This window comes from Streptopelia decaocto (genome assembly GCF_964273445.1).
Source record: "Streptopelia decaocto genome assembly, chromosome: Z".
Classification (NCBI taxonomy): Eukaryota; Metazoa; Chordata; class Aves; order Columbiformes; family Columbidae; genus Streptopelia; species Streptopelia decaocto.
Window position 1 is genome coordinate 24048828 of NC_138657.1, and position 23852 is coordinate 24072679.

At 37.6% G+C, this 23852-nt stretch overlaps 1 protein-coding gene across 1 annotated transcript in view; it reads right to left on the reverse strand.

The window, feature by feature from the left end:
• The window catches only part of PCSK5 (proprotein convertase subtilisin/kexin type 5), a 193029-nt gene that overhangs the window by 13116 nt on the left and 156061 nt on the right, over positions 1-23852 (reverse strand). The window contains exons 11-14 of the mRNA XM_082075872.1: positions 15761-15878; positions 14613-14801; positions 6783-6919; positions 168-311 (exon numbers count right to left, since the gene is read on the reverse strand). Of these exons, the coding sequence (XP_081931998.1) occupies positions 168-311; positions 6783-6919; positions 14613-14801; positions 15761-15878 (588 nt within the window). The remainder of the gene's footprint in view (positions 1-167; positions 312-6782; positions 6920-14612; positions 14802-15760; positions 15879-23852) is intronic.

A 23852-nucleotide genomic window follows, 5' to 3' on the forward strand; every position in this document is an offset into this window, starting at 1 on the left:
TGAAAAACTTCCATAGGGATCAGTGAGAAACAAGACAGATGTAGAAAATAATGTTTTTCATATATATGTGCATATGTATGCATTTTTTTTATACACTTGTATGAAAAACAGTGCATACTTCATATGTGTTCAGTAAATGCACAATCAGAGTAAAAGAATGTACGCACCTGAATAGTCATCTGTTCCATAATCTTCTGTAGGGTCTTCAACTGGACTAGAGCGTACTCTTTCCACTTTTGGAAAATCATTTCTTGGTGAGTAAGGCTGGATGGATGTTCCATACAGTACTAAGGACCATTCTTTCAATTTGCCTGGAAGTTAAGTATTAAAAATCTAGTTTTAGAAACCATTTCTGTTTTCTGTGTCTTAAAAAAACATATAACTTGTAATCATGACTTTGTGAGTAGGTATGGAAGATGTTGCTTTTCAAATAAGTGTCTTCAGATTAATATAGATAGTGTAATTGCTGCTTCACTAAAAACAGAGAAAGCATACTTTCTTCAATCATTTTTATTATTTTTTTTTGCTTATATCGAGTTCAATTCATGATGCAAACTTTTACTAGACCTATAAGAGGCTGGAGCACAATGAAAAATAAACAACAAAACTTTGGCCATACAGATTTTGGGAAAATGTATATGATACTCAACAAGGAATTTTTCCTCTGGATTTCACTTGCCCTCAAAATTATCCAGTAATTATTATTTGAGATCACTTATGTAACTAGATGCATTCAGAATTCAGATTCCAGAAAGGGGTTACATTTTGTTTGCTACTCAAAACTACTTTTCATAGGCTTTCAGGACACATCTTGATGAACAGGAAACAACATATTCTAAAATCTCCATGGTAGAAAATAAGTGTCCCCTCCCAAACAAGTGGAATTTGTTATTTATTTGCCCTAGTTATTTACCAGATATATCATTGGATTGTCTGTGTTCATCACTAATATTTCATTCTGTCGGTACTTGAGCAAAGAAAGAAAAAAAACGTTTGCCTGCCTGAAGCACTATCTGACTTTTCAGAAAGTTTTTTTTGTGGAACAATAAAAAGATAAATGCATATCAAGTCACCAGTTTGGGCTGTCAGGACACAAAGTGTGAACTTGCTGTTCCCACCTTTTCATCTATACTACCTGGTGAATTAATTCTGTGAAAGAGCAAAAGGACTCAGGCCTGAAATAATACCTAGAGTAATGATGCATAAAAAATAAAAAAATACTTCCTTGCTTGAAAAGATAGAATGTAAGTTTGGTCTTATCCTATTCTCTTGATTATATTTATCTATTTTGGATTAGCTAGTTGTAAATGTCAAATTCTCATCAGAAGAGAAAGAAAACAGAGGAGCAGGGAGTATTTATTTTCTGAATTTGAAAGTTCCTGTTCTGGAGGCTGTTCTGTGATTAAAATACTCTTCCCTTAGAACTATTATTTAATGTAATGCATGTATGTCTCTTCTCAAGAAAATCACTTAGTGTACTTCATGTAAAAATAAATTCAACCAATCTTCCTCTTATTTAATTTTAATGATACTCAATAATTTGAGCTTTCATATTGTTTACTTGTTCTTTTTCAACCTGTGCAAGCAAATTACTTTGACCTTTACAAGTGATTTTCTTTATTTTCCCAATGTCATCTGGCATGCTCCATTGACACGACCAAGACAATATATTATCTCTCTGCTGTTAAATTCATCCTTCAAACAGTAAGCAACAATAAGTGAAACCACTATCTGACAGATGATAGCCCAGTTCTTTTGAATGGTTTATAGTGGGGTTAAATATGGGAATCTCTGTTATCCCTCTGTCTCTTGCCAATTCAATTTAATCTTTCTGGGACAGAAATTTCTACACTTCATATGAAACCTTCTCTACTGTATACTCAGTTTTTGAGAAGAAACTACAAGCAAGAGACTATATCACATGACAGCTGTTTCACACAGTAGCTTCCAAATTCTCACAATTAAAGCAAAGTATAACTTTTAAAAAGAAACATTAAATCCTGATTTAAAAAGATTAACTGATGAAGAATCTGTCAAACCTGCTGTGAAGCTACTGGCTAATTACCTTGGCTATTCAACTGTACACACCTCATTTTCAATGTCTCTTCCTATCTCTAGCTCACAGTCATGTAGCTCTTTATTCTCCACTAGATTAAAAAGACCAAAATCACATATTTTCTTCCTGCACAGACATGTGGGGGTCCATTTATGTCTCAGTGTTCTACAGAGTGATTCAGCTGTGTCCCTAAAGGAGCTTTTCTTTTTAGGAAAGGACACACACAGGGAGCTCATTTTTAACCAGATATGTAGTCATGTCTACAGCCTTTTCAAAGCTACAGCTTCTCCATGTACAGTCTCTCTCCTTTTTGTGTTTTGACACACTGCTATAGCATATGGACCACTCTGTATTGGATGCATTCAAAAAATGTGTGCTTTGCTAACTTATTCAGATCTTTTCATCTTCACCATCATTATGCTCCAAAGATCACTAAACTTTCCAGGGGTTGATTTTATACTTCTTCCAGAACACTGGCAAAAATACTGAATACCAGAAAAAAGTGTTTGCAAGGACTCATTGAAAATAATCACAGGTAAAGATGCTCCTCGGACACAGTGTATTTCATCTGGGCTTTACACACATGGAAGGACTTGTACCAACATTATTGCAGGAAGGATAGGTGCTTTGAATGTATACCTAATGCAAAAGTGCAGCAAGGGGAATAATGCTGTCTCTCAGATTAGTTGCCTTTTAGGAATGGTTCAGTAAATAAAAAGGGGAAAAATTCATGTGACTTGCCAGCAAATAAATGCCTCAAGGCAGGTTTAATTTGCACAATGAAAATATTTCAATAAGTAAGTAGATATACATACACACATACTTTTATAATGAATAAACAAAGTGTGCACATTTAAGCCAAAATCTTTCTTTCCCCATTTTTGGCTGATTCTATCATTTAGTTTGGCTAGAATAATCCTTTGCCCTGCTTGTATTTAGTATGTATAGGAAAAAGGACATATCACAGTATTGCACAGCAAGCACATGTCCACCTCTATAAAATCTACAGAATTAAATGCAGAAATCACATGCACTGCTTTTATGAACTGAACCCTGCCTTTCTTTACGGATAACAGATGTGGCATTAGCTTGCCAGCGCAGGGCTATGGTGACATGTTGGCTCTTTGTTCTCAATTTGATTACAGGAAATCTGCAGCTCTCAATTATAAGACCTTTCAATAGCTAAACACACACACACTACAGAAACAAGAAACAGGAACGATGGTGATATCAGTGTGATAAACTGCAAGCTATGGTGATAAACTGGAGAGACACCATAAATCATGTTTAAGCACCTTTTGTTTACTTCACCTTTTGTTCAGCATGGAGACCAAACCCAAGATGCCCAAACAGCTGAGTTTATCCACCACTAATATATGGCAGGCACTTTCAAATCTTTCTGAACATGAGTGTCACTGGACAGCTTCTGTCACAGGGCAACCACTGCTCCAGAAGGTTGGGAATGTATTACTAAGCAGTATACAATGAACCAGGATCCAAATTCACAGCCAGACTGCACCTTGTGAAATCCAAATGTGTGTAAAAATCTAACCGGTCTCCACCATTTCATATTGCAGTTAAAAGACAGTAAAGAGGAAGCTCTCCAGTAGGATTCCTTCAGTGCACCAGCTTCCCCCACAACCCTTGGTCAGGTAGGTCATCTTTCTCCTCATCCCCTAGCCTTACTGCACCTTGTCTTCCAGAGTTGGGTCTTTGGGCTTTGGTTCTTAGGGAGCAAAAGAAATCAGTCACAGGAAATCAGCCACTGTAGCACTGAGAAGAGTATATATAAAATATTGGAATTAAAAAATCAGTAACACCTATACAAATATTATACACATGTAAAATAGGAGTGTGCACGAACAGGTTTTAAGCTGTTAAGCTGGAAATGTAGCTGGCCACTTTTAGATTGTCCTGGTGACATAAAGTGGCTGTAAAAGATGCCTGGAGAATGGCCCAGATGAACAGTTTGCGAAATGGCTCTATGCTATCCTTTTTCTAGGCTTTAGTACAGGTAGAATATCAGGAAAGAGAGAAGAGGTGAACAGCTGGAATGTGTTGCCCTGTGTCTCTCCACACCTGTTGGATGAATCATGAGTTCTGGTACACAGAAAGGTGAAGAGCTACCCTAACTTGTCCTTCAGCCAGAGACATTCCTGGCTGCATCAGGAATAACAAGTGCAAGACAGAGTTGAAAATCATTGATTTTTGTCTCTTTTCAGTAATCTGATTAAAATTAAATTACTTGATTTTTGTTTAATACTCCTTTTTTAAAAAGCAGAGAGATTTGTTATCTGGCCATCTGCTACATTAAAAAGAGCATAACTCAGCTAATGAAGAGCAGGAATAAAGAACTGAAATTCTCATTCAGTTCCATGAATTTCAACAGCAGTTGAGTGAGGCTGATCCATGTGTTAGACTTTTTAGACAGGAAGTTATCTAAGCAGCATAAAATCATCACTTCCATTTTGTCATAATTTTGAAATGAGAGGGTTCTTTTATATCCAAAGTAAGATGTATAAAGCCAGTACAGTTTGTCCTATGCACCACTTGGAATAGGAAGGAGACTGGACAACTCTGTGTTAAAATATAAGAATTCCTCCTGTGCCCTGACTTGCTCTGGGTCATGATAAATAGCCTTACTGAGTTTGTGAGCTGCAGGAGAAATTGGACGAGCTGGCCTCCCAGAAAGGTACTTTTACCTTGAACAGGTGAACTTCACTCAGCCTTCACTCTGACCTGAATAATTTAACAACCCAAATTTCAACTAAGAGGAAGACAAAGTACTCCGTCTCCATATCCGATGGCAGAAACATTAATGGGCCTTTCTTGGACAAAGTAGAATTGAAACAATGAACATTCTTCTAAAACAGTCAATTTACATGCACACTGCCTGTCACTCTAGCCTTTCTTATTTAAAGCTTTTAAGCACTTCAGTTTGCACTTCAGTCAATATTTCTTTATGTGTGCTTTTTCATGTACTAGAAACAATAAAAGTACTTATAGTTAGTGAGGCCCATTTGAATAGTTTTAATGACTTCCAATAACCTACTAATTCAGGAGCAAATGTACCTAAAAATCTCCTATTATTGAGTTCATAAAGATAAATTTTTATAGCTTTAAGTACTTAAGTTAACAACTATGTCTTAAAATTCTGAACTGTTTTTTAGCAAATAATTTAGCTTAGCTAACTGAGATGGAATGTATCTTTTATTTCACTGGATTATAAGCTAATTCTATTGCTAATGTGATGTTAGTCCTAAATATATTTCATAGCAGGATTCTTATAATTAACTTTATCAGAAAACAGTAATCAACTATATTTGTCACTTCCAATAGAATACTATTGCATTCTGACATGCTGTCCAGAGTAAGTGTCAATTTAGGTTGTGATAAATGATTTCCAGTACATCAGTAGTGTTTGCCTCTTTAAGGTGCTTTGATCTAGATTATTTGTTCAAGAGGTATTTCACTTTTGATTATTTTTATTGAAGGGTTTCTACCTACTTTGATGTGGGGCTCTGAAGGAAGGACTATATTTATTCAATATTCATGTATAAACAGCGATATTTTTGTCTGTATATAATGTATCTATTTCAAAATGGTTTTCAAGGTTTAATTTTTCAGTAAGTCCAAAGGCAAGTTTATACTCATCTCTCATAAACAGCAAGTAGAAGTAAGCATGTACTCCCCTGAGTCTCTTTGAAAGCCCTTCTCTCAATGTCCATTTCTTTCAAAGTCTTCATATGGAAATATGTGAATGAAACTGAACTGTGCAGTGGGAATTAAAAGCAGAAGAATGACTACAGCCTCAAAAATTCCTCCCAGGAGCACAGTTAGGAGTGGATGAATGCCAGGTATGAGCACTCCGTCCATACACACAGGAGAGGAGCACAATGTGACCTACCTGTGTTAGCAGGCTGCAAGTTCCTCTCTTGCATAATGGGTTTTTCTAGTTGTGCAAACACCAAAAAGTGCCACTTTTTCTTATGAGCAGGGTAAAAAATACAAAGCAAAGAAAACCAACATGAAAATAAATCCCTAGGCCCTATATAGTTGATATAGGCCAAGTAAATATGGGCTTTGTATTGGCCATGAAAATCACAGGCAATACGAACACAGCAGAGTAACTCTGGGCTGCTCTGACTTATGTCAAAGACCTGACTGATAAATCTATATTCAACATCCTAGAAAACAGATGTCTGCATATGGAGACACTATAACTTCTTTCAAATGTGGCAGATGCAGTATTATGTAGTTTTGTGTCTCTTTCCTTTAAAACTGTGCCTAGTAAAGATTTGGCTTTGTTTAAAGCACTGACTCTTGGTAAGCTGTTAGATACTACAGGAGTCTGTCTCTGCTGGAAGAACTCATGTCTGGTATGATGTAGCTGTAACTGGCCAAAGTCTCTTTTTTCACTTCAAGGCAAGACATGTGACTGCAAGAAAGATGGCAGTTTACCTCTGAGAAGAAGAAATTCTGCATGGAAACCAGAAGTAAGTTCAGAATAAAAGAGAACCATGTGTCCCAAATGGCAAATAACAGCAACATAAAAATGAAGAGCACATTGATAAATGAAATTAATGCTCTTCACAGCTCTGCCTTCAGACTAAAACTGGTGAGATGTTCCAGCTGTAAATTAAAGTTGGAAAACAGTCAAGGCAGGATTAGCAACTGCAAGCATTCTTCTGAATTCACTGAGCCCAAACAAAGGTTAGAATCATACCTGGAGTCTTGAAATTTCTCAGCTGGGATGGAGTGTCACAGATTTCCAGGATCCAGTCACCTGCTGCTTTTTCACTCCAGCAGTGAGTAGTCATAAACTCCCAGTTTTTGAATCCTTCCATGGAATGATCAAATAGCCTAAAATAAATCATGACATTATTTTAAGTGAACCATTTTATTTTGGGACCTAAGCTTTCAAGTCTGTAAACTCTTGAATAATATAACTAATTAGCCAGTTCATTCATCTGTGCCTTTACAGAATGTTACTCCTCATGGTTTTCCCACACATATTTCAAACATATTCCGCAATCTCTTGTTTTGATGGAAGAGATTCCTTACATGCCATCATTTGTCATAACATGAAAGAGAACAGAAAGAGAATTCACCGCAAAAAAGAAGTTAATACTGTTTGGTAGGATTCCTGTGTCTTGGGAAAAGCGCACGCAATACAGCATATCCGTTGCTTTAACAGCATTGTGTAAATAAAAACAACTTCTAAGTTGGAAAATTTCTGTAACATCTATTTTTTGTCTTTGTATTTGAATACTTAGAAGGTGTTTAAAAGCAACAAAAAGTATTAAATGACTGAGACAATATTAGCAATACAACATTTGTGACTTCTTGTGAGGAAATAAAATTTACCTGAGACATTGGTCTCAATCCTCAAGTGACCAAGGTATAACCCTCTTGAAACACTCAACAAAATTGAGTTTGGATAAAACTGTGGGACGAATGGCATCTGATGGTTTCATCTAACCAACAACATTACCATAATTTATTTACCTAGATCTTTGGTGAAAAGGAGCTTAGGCCTGGATTATGATAATTTCTAGAACAGGGGACAGTTCAGAGGCTGTGATATGATGCTGATCCCACAGGGCAACACAAAGAAGACTGGACAAAGATTTTATTATCTAAAAATGGAATTTATTAATGAGATTTTGGAAAGACACAAGAGAATGTGCACTGTTATTCAGTGCTCACAGTGTGTTGCCTGGTACCCCAAAGTTATTGGCAGAAGGTGTCCTCTATTCAAGATTATTGACTTAAATAAAATGGCACAGCTCTGCTTTAAAAAATACATATATATACATACACACCCATATGTATGTATGTGTATTTCTACATATATATGCATATATATACATATATGTATGTATATTTTTAAATACATATGCACGTACGCACATATATACATATATATATATATATATTTATCTATCACTATTTTAATTCTGTCTTCATGTGTGAAAATTCTGCTGGTAATAGGTATGGTTGAATTTTGTTTTCACAAAACAAGATCTCTACAGTAGAAAATCCAAAAGATTTAAAACCCTTTTCCATAAAATAGAAAAATCTAGTTTTAGGCTACAAAAATATTATGATATTTTAAACTCACTTGATTCTTTACTGTTATTTTCTGAGCTGATTTCAAGCTGTATTCTCGAAAGGTTGTGAAGTTCAGCAAACCTTGGCAAAGCAGGATACTTTTGTAGCAATATATGTGTCAATTTCTGGTAAATATCGCCACATAGGATGTAAATAAAACACCGTGCTTCTTGCTCGAAACTCAGGTCAGTCAGAGGTCAGTAACTTTTGCCAGTTACTGCACATCCACATACATCAATAGGACATGTATGGACCTGCACACCTGGTGCACTTTATAGGACTCAGCCCAAAGCTGACTTTCGTGCTCTTATTGGTGCAACCTTCTTCCATCTTAAATGAACACATATAGTAATACTATTTTCTATTAGTGATAATAATATTAAATTAAAATATAGAGAAATATTTAGAATTATGCTTCATTTCACTGATAATTGGGTAGATTTTTCTCCTGATGCAGTTCTGTGCCTGTGTATATACGCATCTATATATGTGTATACATATATTCTGCCAGAAGAATTGGCTTGTTTCATGTCACTGTTAAATCAGTTGTTTGAATCCAGCAAATCTCACAAACACATGGCACACATAATTTACTGAAAGGGTAGAAATTATTGCTCGGTTATTACCCAGTGTTAGCATGTGGGTATGTTCCATTTAAGTCATTATGTTGGTTATTTTCAACAGTTCATCAAACTGTCATACTGTGTTCTGCTGATAGCTAATGTATTACTTTCTAAACACGCTGTCAATCCTTCAAGGCAACAATATTCATCTTTGCCATTGTGGCAACTAAATTATATAGTATTATGTAAGTTCTGTTCAATTATATTGTAAATTCGATATTCACTAGTGAATAGAAACATAAGTTGCTGTTTATTTTTACAGTAATTAGTCCAACATTTTCCATAGTATTTTTTGTTTCAGGGTGTTTATTTGTCATGTTTTGCAACTCTAAATTGCTGTCTGATCCCCATTTTAATATTTTATCACTCTTTTCAGTAATTTTGGGACGAAGAGACAAAAAATCCCTTATGACTTTATCATAGGTATATAAAAACAACTTTACCTTAAATATGCTATGGCTGAAACTGCTTAAAAGCTGCATGTACTTTCCAACTGAATTTGCAATAAACCTTCAGAAACCTCACTTTAAACAGGCAAAAATCACAATGCAAGAGTATAAATGAACCTGGTGCCATACATTCAGACTTTTCCTACCCTATCCTAGGTTTGAAAAGGGCCATATGACTGGGGTAAGGGCAGGAGGGGACACTGACTGTCCATCACACAATCCAGTTTATTCCAAGTGAAACTCAATGTAGTGTTACAGTTAGATTGAGGTGTGGGTAGTTTTTATAAGGCTAGGAAAACATTAATTAATTCTTACTATAGTAGCTGGGGCAAACCTATCTGCAGGAAGTAGAAAACCTGGGCATTCCTCCTCAGCCTGTCTTAGCTCTTCTCTTTCAAGTTCAATACACACCTCAGAAGCTGAGACATTTAGCTGTATCGTAACTATGTCCTTAGTCACTTGTCTGCAATCCCATTTGGCTACAGAAAATTAAGTCAAAATTTTAATGGTGGGTTTTAATTTTCCACTAAAACCGAACTTGAGGTATTGAATTCTAAAAGCCAATGCATGCCTACTCTGCAGATCCCTGATTAATTCTTTACTAGTCTTAGTCATCAAAGAAAGGCATGAGTCACTCTAAATCTTAGATATATTGCACTTCATTCTTTTTCCACATTTTCCTTTGAGCAAGTTCCAGGATCAATTTTGGAGTTACATGAGGGATAGTGTCACATTAATTCATTTACTCTTTTGCACATAAAGCCTGAGTCTTTTCTGCAGAGCTGAGCAAATCAACAGTATTTTTTTGCTTTTTGATAAAAGAAATAAAAAGTTTGCCTTTTTTTTTTTTTTTTTTAATTGGTGTTGTGTCTGTTTTATCCCCAGAGCTCCCCACCCTATCTAATGTTAATACGATCAGGTTATAACAAATAAAAAAAAGAAAAAAAAGAAAAAAGATTTTTAGAGGAATTGACATTGCAAATGCAGTTCATAGAATTGGTGGTAGAAGGGTAGTGAGATGTCTTTTCAGCCACCCCCCAAAAAAAAAAATATACAGACAACCTGAACGAAATTAAACACAGCAAGTATGAATTGGGAGAAACAGTTTTCCAAGAACTGCTTCATCCTGTAGACATACTATTATACAAGCAGAGGATTATTGTTTGCTCATCCCGGACTTAATAATACCGCTACAGAATCCTTTTCAGTTACTGCAACAGTGAGACTCAGCATCAAGTTTGGCCCTATCCTTTTCATCAAATTTGGATATGTAAAATGTTGTTTTTGTTATTAGAGTATAATGTGTAAACCACAATAAAGATATAAAATGGACTGGTCCAAAAATAAAAATGTCTTCCTATAAAGAAAAGGTTTCTTCTACTTCTGATCACAGAGACATTTTATGAAGCAAACTAGCAAGCAAGATTAGCTGAGAATATCTTGTTTTTGATCTAAGAGCTACCCACAGAGGAAGGTATTATTAAAATTTAGTGATTATCTAAAGTTTCATGATAGGAAAAAGATGGCCATGAAAATACTTCCCTTTGTTACTGAACAGAGATATTATTAATGTCAGTACCATATAAGCATAGGAAGCTAGTGGCCTGGAAACTTGCCACCACGTGGCTAAAAAATTTCAGTTACGCAGTTCGAATGGCAGCAGCTGCTTTAAATTTAAAGGGCAAGAATTAAACAAGCCATGACTTCAGTGGGAGACAAACGAGTCCTAAGTTTGCTTCTTCTATCTTCTTTGTATATCTTCTATCTTCTTTTAGCTTGTCCCTCATAGCCAGCCCCCCTGTACTTAGTGTCTGTTAGAACTGACCTTGGTACATCTCAAAAACACTCAGAAACCCACGCTGCCAAATCCAATGGCCAACTGTTTTTAAAAAGGGGATACTGTTCCCCTTTGGACTTAACTGTAGCCTCATCCTCACACCAGCCAGCACTTTCCAAGCCTGTGTTTTCCTCTGCTGCAGTACATCCAATGTAATCATGTTTAGTACTTTCCAAACAACAAAGCAGATGTTCCCTGTAATGCAGTTTTTGAAGAATGCACATGAGGCTCAAGCCAGTGACAGTGTAATCCACCAAATGCCTGCAAAGGAATCCACATCGCCTCTGACTAAAAAGTTTTCTTACTGAAGTCATTTTAGGGGATGCCAACATTAAGGAAAAAATATGCAGAAAAAAGACCAGATGTTGCCCTGGGGACCTACTCATCAGTGCACCAGAAACTACACAATGACTCTTCTTCCAGAATTGGTGAAGAAGAAGTACACATGTGTAAAATATACCTTTTGCACTTTAAGACATTTTACCAGCAAACTGTTTCAAATTAAACCCAGATGAGTAATGGTAAAGCAATGAGGTTTTCCCTGGGTTCAGTAAAAACAGCTGGTATTGCTGCTATTAATCATGTACGTGCGCATTAAAAGATCTTGTATGTCGGAGAAAAGTGTCTCAGTCAGGTAGTAGCAATGTACAACAGCCTCTGGGACCTTTGCCTGTAGAAAAAAAAAAAAGCAGGCTGCTTGCTGCCAATGCATCTCTGCATGCTACTTGTACTTGAATAATTTATTCTGACACCCTCATCAATAATACTTAAAAAATCACATTCCTTGTAACTAAATTATCATATCAGTGAATAACAACACTCCTACTCTGAGTTTTATTTTATAACAGGGTGATAAAACATATACACTCAACAACACTCAGTATACTACGAATTGCAAGACCACCAAGCCATAAGACTTCTTCCAGCAAGACCAAGGAAATCAAGCCTTGAAATACCATTTTGAAAAGTACTGTGCTCATATCCATCCCTTTAACCTAAGAAAGGTCTTGTGAAGATGCTAGGAATTCCAAACCTAGAGTTTGCAAAATACATTTATTCCATAATAATATTAACTCAGAGTGGGTTGCTTCAGGCACATGTGACTGACAAGTCAATATATTTCTGAAGCTTGCATGGGAGAGGAACTTCCGGTGTGACCAGATGAGTATTTGCTCTGTCATGAATAATTTGCTTTTTGGAAAGTATCAAAACATTAATAGGCCTTTCAGATTTTTTTGTTTTTTGATTAGCCTTCTGATAGTGTAGGATAAGAAACAGCTCAACATCATTTTAATACATGCATTTGCTTTCTCTCTACCACAGGTACAGAAAATAATTACTTTCTAAGGTGTAGTGGTTACAAAGAGACTGATTGAATTAAACTTTGTACCTATTCCACATACCGGTCATCACTAGAGGTGAACTGTGAATACTGGAATGTCTTTATCTCCCACTTGCTGTGAGTCAGCTGCAAGACATGAAAGCCTAGAGCCAAAAGTTAGCTGTGTTAAGACCACTGGGTTTACACGAGATTGTTTTGTTTGGACATCTAGTTGGATGACTTTTTTTTTTTTTTTTTCCCTTTTTTCTTTTTTAAATTTTCAAATAAGGAAGAACTGCTGCATGAAAATGGAATAGAAAACTAAAGAAAGATTTCTTCAAACAGAAAAACAAAAGTCTGTTTTATAACTGCTTAGAGGGTAGAAGTCTGCCTCTGCACTAGTTAGCAGAAGACAAATTATTTGTTCTGTGTAGCAGGGAGATACATAGATGTGTGTGTCCATGTGCTTTGTTATCAGCAAGGCACTGACAACACTTGTAATGAAACACAGGAGAGATTCTAGAGGGCCCCAAAATTCCATGACAAATTTCTCTCTGTTTGATTAATGTCTACAGCTTGAAGAGTATTCTGAGTATATATTTTCTGTTAAACTGACCTAATCTGTAATGAAAATCTGGGTTCACACTTCAGTAAGAACCAAGTCTATTTGAGATCCACCTGTCTCCAAATCAGATCCTTCCTTTCAAGAGGAAAGATAAGTCCTTCTACCACTGAGGGACAGGAAGACATGTAAGTCTCCAGGGCTGCATAGTCACTATATCAGCAAATCTGGTTTGGGAAATGTGGAACTCTCAGTTCCTTAAAAGCCCAGGACTGGAGATACAAGCTTTTGTGAGGACTCAAGTGGGATGGCAGAAGAGTTCTCACAACATAGACTTGACACTTGGTAGTTTTTGCCATTTCTGAGCTACGTAACATCAGCTAACGTCAGCTTTTGTGTGAAGCCATGCTCTGTGTCCACCAGAATAGCAGTTACCCAAATCTGCTACTCACCAAGGAAAAAAGCTTCCCTATTATACTATGGTCTCATCAGGAAGAAGATTTCCTAGCCAGTTAGAGCAGTATAGGAGCATTTTTTATAATAACTGTACCTTATTTGCACATTTGGAAATAGGGTAGAATGTGAGAAGGTTTCTCGGGTTTCTTAGAGCTTTAACCATCTCTGGTAGGAAGCAGTGCTCTTGACCACTGATTTAGCAAGATTTACCTGGGAAGGACTGCCAGTGTTTTCTTCCAAGAAAATTTCTGCTAATAGACTAGAGAAGTAGAAATATCGCTGGGAAATCTTTCAGTTTGCTGAACAGAAATACTGATGATGCACCTCATCTACAGGGACTGAAATTGCACTAATGTGCATTAATGCACCAATACTGCATTGGATAAACAGATACTTACTTGAGTCCAGTCTGGATAAAAAGAAACAGTTTGATGCAGTGTCACAGTTTCTCTAAGACCAACACAGAGGTAACAGGATGAGAAAAATGAATTGTCTTTCTTAAAAAGATGATGTTATAGTGGCCAGACATTGAAAAGCAAGTATCCATTTCAGATTTGTGGGATGAAGGAAATGGCTGACTTTTAGAATTTTAATAGGCTGTTTTCAAGTACACCCATTGATTTCAAAGTACTAGAGCAACTTCTCAGCATTGTCCTACTAGGAGCCTTTCGTGGATTGAGCACACTACTTCAATATGAAAGGGGAAAAACAGGACACGGAAACTGGTGACATCAGGAGTCATAACCATTTTCACAAAGCTTAAAGAAAATAGTAGTAAAGAACTCTTATTCTGTCTTATTTTTATTACTAGCAGAGAAAGAAGAAAAATGGAAAATAAGTGCCAATAGTATGTAGAAAGTCACTCTCATTCAGCTTCCTTCTATAACACTGAGCCTTTGACTATTTTCTTCACATTTCCCAGCCGTCAAAAAATTGGTGAGCCAAAGAAGACTATTGAAATTGACTAATCTTCGTTTTGAAGATGATGTCCTTCACAGCCAGCCTACTGATAAAGACAGAAATTGTCATCTTTGAGTTCATTTGCCCTTCACTCTATTTCCCTCAGAAAAAATAATTAGCCTTTGTCTGCCAGCCAACATACTGTAACGATTTGACTGTTCTTTGCTGATACTGCAGTCTCAGTGCAGGCTCTGCATGCTGACTGGACTGTGAAGTTGTGTTGTCATACTATACCTGTTGGCCAAGAGCTGTGACCGAGTTCCAGAAGGAGATGTTAGGTAAATTGCCAAGTCTCCACGTCGAGGGTGAGTAATAGTGATGCGCACGACGACATGCTCCAGGTAAATCACATGGTGATTAGGGTTATCTGAACAGCCAGTGGCTTTGTAAATTGAACGGACAACACTGTCAGGTCGTATTGTTCTATAATATAAGCATACAAAACAGCATCAGCATTTCTTGCTTGTTCTGTAAAATATGACAGCCACAGGGTAATTATTTCACTGCAGCTAATGGCAACTACCTGGCTTTCTGTTAAGCGTGTACGCATGCTAAAAGAGGACAGTGAAAAACCTCTAACAGGAATAAGCCTTTGGGACTCAGCATTTTTGTGGATTAGTGGCCAGCTGAGAATTATTGGGATTGTCGTGGGATCACAGCTGGTTGTTAAGCCCCAGGAAATGCCTGGCATAGCCATAGTCCTTGCTTACGTAATAGCAAATATTACATGTTAACTGTATCAAACAGCATCTGACTCAGCTGGTTTAAACTGGCACGACATCCTTGCAGACTATACCAGTTATTGATTGAACATGTCAAGAATATTTATCAAACAATAATCTTCATACTTTGGCAGTGTGACTTATGCTGTCCCTATATCCACAGAATGCACATACAGAATTTTTCTGGCTCTAGAGAGACCCTATCATAGCATTTGGAAAACAGTTTAGTCTAGCTTCTGAGCTAGAGATTCTCCTAAGACTGTTTGAGAGAGATAATATCATGCAGTATTTTAATGAAAAGAGTATTTGCTCGTTAGATCCTGGATTGATAAGTCTGTACTCATCTTACAAAGGTGACTGCACTGCACTCAACCAAACATTCTTCTTCTTTGGTTCATCATCTATATCAGAACCAATCACTATTCAGGCTGCCTTGTTTTATACCTCTAGCTTCTGGGGCATTCTTTAAACTACAGCCTCTTTACAAGCACTGCAGGGAACACAATTTACAGGGTAATGACCTGACAACTGTGAAAGTGACAGAGATCCCCAGTAGAGCTTTCAAAATGGCACATTATACACAATGCAAGGGAGGGGTAAATTATACCAAATTTCTTTCCATAAGTTTATGCCAGCAAGAGTTTTGGCAGCGGGTATTACTTGATTTGGCGATCTGTGTTCTCCACACACACGTGCTGTGGAGGGACCGTTGTCCACTTTTCTGCTTCTATCACCATTGCTTCAGCATCCATCAGTCCAAATCCATAGAGGTGGCTCACTGCAAGGTAGAAACAAAATGGTTGCAATCATAGCATGAAACCTTGTTTTTTCATCATAGACTTATTTCAGAGAGTCATATCCTACCAGGAATTGCTTCTTTTCTACTTCTTCCTTGCTTTTGCATGAAGTTAAAAATCTCCTTGCCAGAAACAATAATGACTATGACTAATTTGTTCACTAAATCTGTTAATTACTTTATTACAGAAGAGGCAAACAACCATCATGAACAACCCTATGAGGAGTGTGGACCAGAACTGCAGAATGCCAGGGAGTACAACTACCTCCAACAGCCCTTTGTCCATGTGCTTTAAATCAGACCAGTCCTTTTATATGACATAAAGTTAAAAGGTGTAAGGAACCAGAGGAGGGTTATTTTTGTTACTCATGTACCAAACACATGCCTGTATGTAAATATTGAAGGTAACTGAGACAATAAATTTAAGAAGGAACAGACTGTCTTTTGTAACTGCTGTATACTGTTGAGTTCCCTGAGTGTAAGCTGCATGCAGATGTTCTCTTATTCCAGTATGACTGCCAGTAGCCAGCCAACCACTAAAGCTGCCTGCAAGATGAGGATTAAAAGCAATGGCATTTGAAGACCAGGGCCCTAAATAAAATCCGGTTCTCATGCAGAGTCTGTGTCAGAAAGGGTCCTACCTCTGCCTGCTTTGTAGATCTGCAGACGAAGTAGAGATCTGCAGATGAAGTTACTCCTGGAAAAAACTGTTAATATTGCTGCTGACCTCTGATATTACCTGCTGCATGCATTGCATGCACAGTGCTACTAAGTGTCCATGCCTGAAGATTTGCACTCTGTATTAACAGTTCATTCCTGGATGTCACATACTTTCTCATGTGTATCTGCCTTTCATGTCATGGACAGTCAACAATGGTTCTCTTCCAAGAAACTCAATGCCTAGCAATTTAACTTTAATGCCTGAATGCCTTCTGCTCAAAGAAGCAGAAGGCTTTAAAACATCATCTTTTTTATGATACAAAAAAAAAAAAAATCAAACTTTCAAATGCCCAACACCTGGACAACACCTAGACAAGGTGAAGTATTTCCAACAGACTTGTGACAATTCCGCATCTTTCATGTTTTTGTAATTTTAAGAGTACTCAACTTGATGTAACTATTCCAAGAGTTCCAGCAGCTTACCAGGATTTAAAGTTTCACTTACTGAATCAGCTGTGTGTTTTTGGTTAATATTCCAATCAAAACATAAACTTGCAAATGGATTTTGAAGGATTAGAAAGAATTGCTAGCCGTGTTGTTTTATTGTGACAAATCAGTGCTCTTGGTAAAGTTCTGACAGGAGAAGGTGAAAGAAAAAAGGTTCCAGAGGGAGGAGTTTAGCTCATAAATATTCATAAAACAGATTCAGTTGCTACCATAGACAGTGCTACCAGAAAACCCCCAGAAAAACATAATGCTATTTTAATCATTAATATGACAAGGCATGGTGTCTTTTCAACTGCACTTTGTGAAGGGTTTGTGAAAGCAGCCTCCATTCATTGCCAAACCAGAATTCAAAAGACTCCATCCAAAAAAAAACCCCACCTTGTCAAATAACCGTTCAGAGCATAAAAACAAGCAGTGCTTAAGGATCCCATCTTTCAAATATGGCAGTATCTAATACTGTCTGAAACTGCCAACTGAAGAGGCTTCCTCGATGGAAAATACAGCAAGGCATAATGACTATGTAATGAACTGGTTTTCTTCTCAACTTATTCCTCTTCAGCCCAAAACGGAGATGCACGTAGCATGGAAATGTTCATCTGGAGAGAGCTAAACACAGCTCTTCTGCCAAAAGAGCCAGGTATCATTTTTAGAAATGACAAACAATAACTAAAATACAATAAAATAATTAAATTCAGCCCTCCTTCAGACTCCTGAATTCTCCTTAATGTATTCCACAAACAAATGGACAGGGAAAAAGTCTTATTTTTACATGTGGGTGGAGGGAGCTATAAAAAGGGCAAGGATAGCTTAGATCAGGGGTGTCAAACTCATTTCCACCCAGTATAATTTTAGGACTTAGTAACTACTCCTACATTTATAAAGTCCTAAGATTACATTTGGCCCTTGGAAGGCGACTGTGAGGCTGATGTGGCCCCTGGGGAAAATGTGTTTGACGCCCCTGGTTTAGATGGAAAAACTTTGTATGGTGAATATGGTTCCTGTGATGGAAACCTCCCTGGCCATAGGTGTCATCTTGCAAAAACTACATCTGCTGATGCAAGTACATTTATCTGTGAAGTCTTTTGTCTGTTCTTACACTGCATGCAATGCTCCAATATTTAAAATTTTAATTAATAATCATTGTCTGCTCTGATGAACAGTGGGAGGAAAAAGAGTGTGGACTTACTTGGTCTGTAACTGTACCCAGTTACTCTGTACATTTAAACAGTGAGTGGTTAAATTTTCACGAATAGAAAAATATTTTGAGATAACCCACGGAAAATGCATTTTTAATTTCTGACAGGTAACAGTCTGCATTGGGTTAGGTGCCCAGCTGTAAGAGACTGTGTGTTCAACCCAACTAGTGAGCTCAAAGAAGAGCCAAATTTCTTTTCAACTCACCTTTTCTCACCCAGAAGTTAGAGCAGATGAGTACCTAACATTGCCACCATGAAGCAGTGACCTTCTGATAGAAAAAATGACTTTTAAGTCACCTCACCCTAGATATTTTTATCCCTAATATGCGCATTAAAAATACAAATAGAATCTAGAGAGTGAAGTTTTTATCTATCCTACCCTAAAAATTACTTGAAAGATAGAATTGTGTTCATTTTTCATCCATGAGAAAAAATTATCACTCAAGGTTGTGTTAACTGTCCATGATTTGATGCCTAAACTCTCTTGAATGAGAGCAGAGGTGGGGTGGGACTGAGAAGTTCTACGCCTGCTGTTTGTTTTTGTTTTTTTTTTTTCCTACAACTGAAACAGAGGTACATTTTTCCCTTGAAAAGCCTTCCAATTGAAATAAAAACTTCTTGACAGTCAGGGGTGCTCCTAAATCCTTCCATGTGGGAAGTTTCCAGGCAGCTGACATTTGGCTGTCTGCAACGTTTGCACTTCAAAGCCCTTGATCCAGTGGGTTGGTTAGCAGCTGCAGGTACGAGCAGAGGCCCATAATTTTCAAAGACTAAATAACAGCAATTTAGGAAAGAATCACAGAGTTAACAAGAGTAGCTGATTCCCTGTGTCTTATAGAAGAAAGCAGATTTTGTTTCCTGCTGCCTTCAAATTGCACCCCTTCATCTGTGTGTATGCTAGTACTGCTGTGAACCCTATGCCAGAGTGCCTCTCCCAGAAGTTAAAAATTACCTCCATGGTCCACATGGGCCATAAATGTCTTCTGGGAACCATCTGGAACTGCCACTGATTTGTACGTGAATAGTACTGAGCTCTACTTCTGCTAACCCAGACAGAAAAACAGCGTTTGAAAGGAGCTGGTGATTGCAGAGTGAGATAAGCTGACTGCAAGTGCAAAATGCCCCAAGACCTTGTGCATATCCATTGCTGCTGGGCTTGGTTGTTGCTAGGAATCATGGAGCATGTCAGAGGGTGTGTGGGGCTGTTTTGTAAGAAGATATTTGCCTTTCAGAGACAGAATAGGAATGTGAGGTTGGTGCAATGCAAGCTAGTGACTAAAGAGCAGACTGTCGCTCTTGTTGAGCTGAAGGGCTGAAAACTATGATGTCCTTGTGATCACAGTATCCATGGGCAAAACTGTACTTGCATCCTCTCTCTACTCATTTGGCAATGCAAACTGATCCACTCCTATTTCTGCAAAATCACAGTTATACACAGAGCTTTAGAGATGCAGGACAAGTTTCAGAGAAAAACTAGCCTTCTGCAACTCAAAGTAAATATTGAGTTTTAGCTGATCTCTTTACTCTTCTTATCATTTAAGAAAATAACATCTCTCTGGGCTAGTATACATTTATTTACCCCAGGAGCAATTCCTCTATTAGTGTACCATGAAATCAAGGCCTGTTCAGCTGCTGGATAGACTTACCCAGCTTTTTCATAATCCTTTTGTTTTTGTCTGAAACTCCTATTGCAAATCCAACAACATTCTCATTCATATACAAAGACTATGTATAGCTATCCCCAAATCTAAATGCAGCATGTATATCGCACTTGACTTGACTAAGTGAAGCATGAATGGATGATGTTGATAAATAATAACACAGAATCATGCACACTCCAGGAAAACTGGGCCCAGACATTGAAAACCCTGCATTTCCAGTGCCTCAGTGCAGCTCAGCTTGATTTGTTAGGCTACAGTTTCATTGCCAGTGATCGAGATGTCTCATCAGTAGCTTAGACGCTAAGCTTCCCTTGCCATTTTGCTCATCTGACAAAAAACATTGAAGAATACTTTCTTCCTACTATATTTTTACCTTTAATTTTCTATATTGTAAATGCAGCATTGGAAATATAAATATTTCGTACACATATATCAAACACTAAATCAGAAGGAGAGAAATGGTAAGAACTTCAGTTCGTCAAATGAGGAATATGCAGCTTTCCTAAATTAGATTCAGCTATTTCATGTGTAAATTTTAATGAGTTGTTCATTTATGCTACTTTAGGATCTTGATCCAGTTTCATGCAAAATGAGACTGTGTCCATTTCTGGGCTCCTCAGTTTAAGAAGGACAAAGAATTACCAGAGGGAGTCCAGCAGAGAGTTACAAAGATGATGAGGGGTCTGAAGCATCTTTCTTGTCAGTAAAGACTGAAAGATCTGGGTCTATTCAGCTTGGAGAAGAGAAGGCTGAGAGGTGATCTCATCAATGTTTATAAATATAAACAAGTGTCGAGAGGATGGGACCAGATTCCTTTCAGTGATGTCCAACAATAGGATGAGGGGCAATGGGCACAGACTGAAGCACAGGAGAGCACAATATGAAGAGAAACTTCTTTACCTTGAGGGTAACAGAGCACTGGAACAGGCTGCCCAGAGAGGCTGTGGAATCTCCTTCTCTGGAGACATTCAAAACCTACCTGGACACATTCCTGTGCAATCTGCTCGGGGTGACCCTGCTTTAGCAGTTGGGTTGGACTAGATGATCTCCAGAGGTCCCTTCCAACCCCAACCACTCTGTGATTCTGTGAAACAGGAATCTAAAATGCCCCTTATATTGTGGTTTTCTTAAATGTTGCTTAACAAGACTAGAAGATGTGAGACTCTGGAGTTACTATCATCCTATAAATGCTTCAAACCACATGGTACTAATATTTCTTTTACATTTGACATTCTATTTGTTGTAATTTTATATTACTTCAAGTTTCTGTCATTCACTTAGTATATCAAAATGCTTTGACCAGGAAAGATAATTGTCTAAAGAAAATTAAGGGACAAAAAAAGGAGAAATGCTATGATGACACACAGCTTAAACTTTTTAAATTTTGTTTTGTCATGTCCTAAATAAGAGAACATTGATCCTGAATGAGAATTCATCTTGTTTGAGCCATATTGCCATTTCATGCCACCTATGACCAGTAATCTGTGATAACTAGATGTGATTTCTGAAACACGTAACTACTTTATGAGCCAGTAACACAGCCATGCAAGAACATACTTTTTTATTCTTGCTTTTAAAACGAACTCTCTCATGCCTTTTAGATTAACCACATTATTTGTATTTTCATATACTACACGGAACCAATCCCTCAAATTTTCTACTTAAGAACAAAGCAAACAGCAAACTCAGTCCTCCCTCCCCACAGAATACCATTAAAGCTAGGTATCTTTGAAGGCTCTGCAAGGAAAGTAGAAGATAGAATTCTTACTCTTACTATCACACCAGAAAAGGATTTGAAGGACAGAAAGTTGCCTAATAGATTTGTATTAAATGTGGCAGCTACAAAGATGCGCAATGAGAAACTCAGGAGCTTCTATACCATAAAGTCAGAGAAGCACAGAATGGTTTGGGTTGGAAAGAACCTTTAAAGATCATCCACTTCCAAGGACCCTGTCATGGGCAGGGATATCTTAGTATATCAGGTTGTTCAAAGCCCTTTCCAACCTGACTTTGAACACTTCCAGTGATGAAGCATCCACAATTTCTCTGGTCAACCTGTTCCAGTTCTCTCACTGCCTTCATAATAAAAAAAATTTTTGTTATGTTCAACCTAAATCTACCCTCTTTCCATTTAAAACTATTGCTCCTTGTCTTGACACTACAGGCCTTGATAAAAAGTGTCTAGCCATCTTTCTTGTAAGCCCTATTTATATAGGGAAAGGTGCAATAAGATCTCCCTGGAGCCTTTTCTTCTTCAAGCTGAACAACTGCAACTCTTTCAGCCTTTATTCATAGGAGAGTTGTTCCAGCCCTCTGACCGTTTTTGTGATCAGAAAGGTGCTAACAGAATACTTAAAAAAATTGCTTTCATTGAGCTTCCAGTTGCATTTATGTCAATTTCTGATTTTTGTATTAGTACCAATAATTTCTTCAATAATATACTAACTATGGATTTACCTGATAACAGGTTTGACAAAAAAGATCAGCCCTTTGGATATTACATTTTTTCTGTGTGCCAAAAAGCTCCTATTTGTTCATAAGATAAAATACAGATTGCCCAGGACCAGTAGTGGGACAGCTAGTGGAAGTTAAACCTCCAATAGCCAGAGTACCTTTGTGAATTGTTTCTGTATGCAACTCTGACACTGCATCACCTGATACTTTGCAGTGACTTAAAAAATAACCCTAAAGCACACCATCTTAAATCATTAAGGAATTAAATCCTTGATCACATCTACATTCACATCCTGTCAGTAACTATCTACTTCAGGAATTTTTAAAACACATATGGTTATTAAGCATAGACATCAGTTGACAAAAAGGACCAAGATTGAAATATACTTCTGTGGCATCAGAGTTGGACTCTACTAGTAGTGACGGCAAGTACCAGTCCAATACTTCCCCCTCACATGAATGTTAGCAGCCTCTGGCCAGAGGTCAGTGGTCTTGGAATTCAGCCACCCTGCAGTCCTTGATCAGCAGTGAGCACCCATCTGTAGCCACCATGGCCATGCCAAGGTCATCCCTGCCTGCAACGGGCCTGAATCAGTTCCTAATTTAATTCTCCAACCTTGTTTAGATATGAGTAAACCAGGTTAATGCAGTCCTCAGAGCACATGGTATCTACTGTGCCATGCATTTGGTAACATTTTCCCCAGAGTCACAGAGAATACCAGTGACTCTTGCTGGAAACCTCAGCAGGGCAATCAGCAAGACCAGTTTACTTCTCTGCCTCTGAGGGACAAAGGTTGTGACAGAAACACACAACCTGACTACTGTTGGCTGGTGATTGCTAAGACAGACAAGCTGCTGCTTCTCTGCAGCAGCATTTGGCTGTAAATCATAAAGTCTCTACTGAAGACATTCATTTATATCACTTGAAATGAGCCAGCTTATGTGAATGGAATAAATCTGAGGATTATGTGCATTTAGAAGAGAGAAAAAAGTTTGCCGAAATAAAGTTGGCCAAGGAGCATCTACAGTAACAGAAGTTATACATTTTAACTAGTGACGGTCTTTTTATGTTGGATTTTTTTTTTTCCAGAAAGCACAAAGATCTCTTGAAAAACATGGTAGCTTGCAAATTTGCTTTAAACAAAAAAACCAATTTTGTGACAGCACCATGGAACACCTTTTAAGATATGTACTCATTTTCTCTATTAGGAACAAAATTATGCTCAGAGGTACATTTAGGATTCCCCAACAACTCAAAAGCAGCCAAATGTCATTTCACCATATCAAACAACAAAAACACCTTTGGGTAAGAGCTTCTATGCTAGGCTTCATCTCAGAACAGATGATGACAGATGAGTCAGAGGCAATGGAAGTGGAAATGCAGACAGATCGTTAGCAGGAGACACAAAGACAGCATTTTTGTGCTGTCAGGTGTATCAGACACATGGTGCAGAACAGCCGTCTTATTCTGTCTTGCA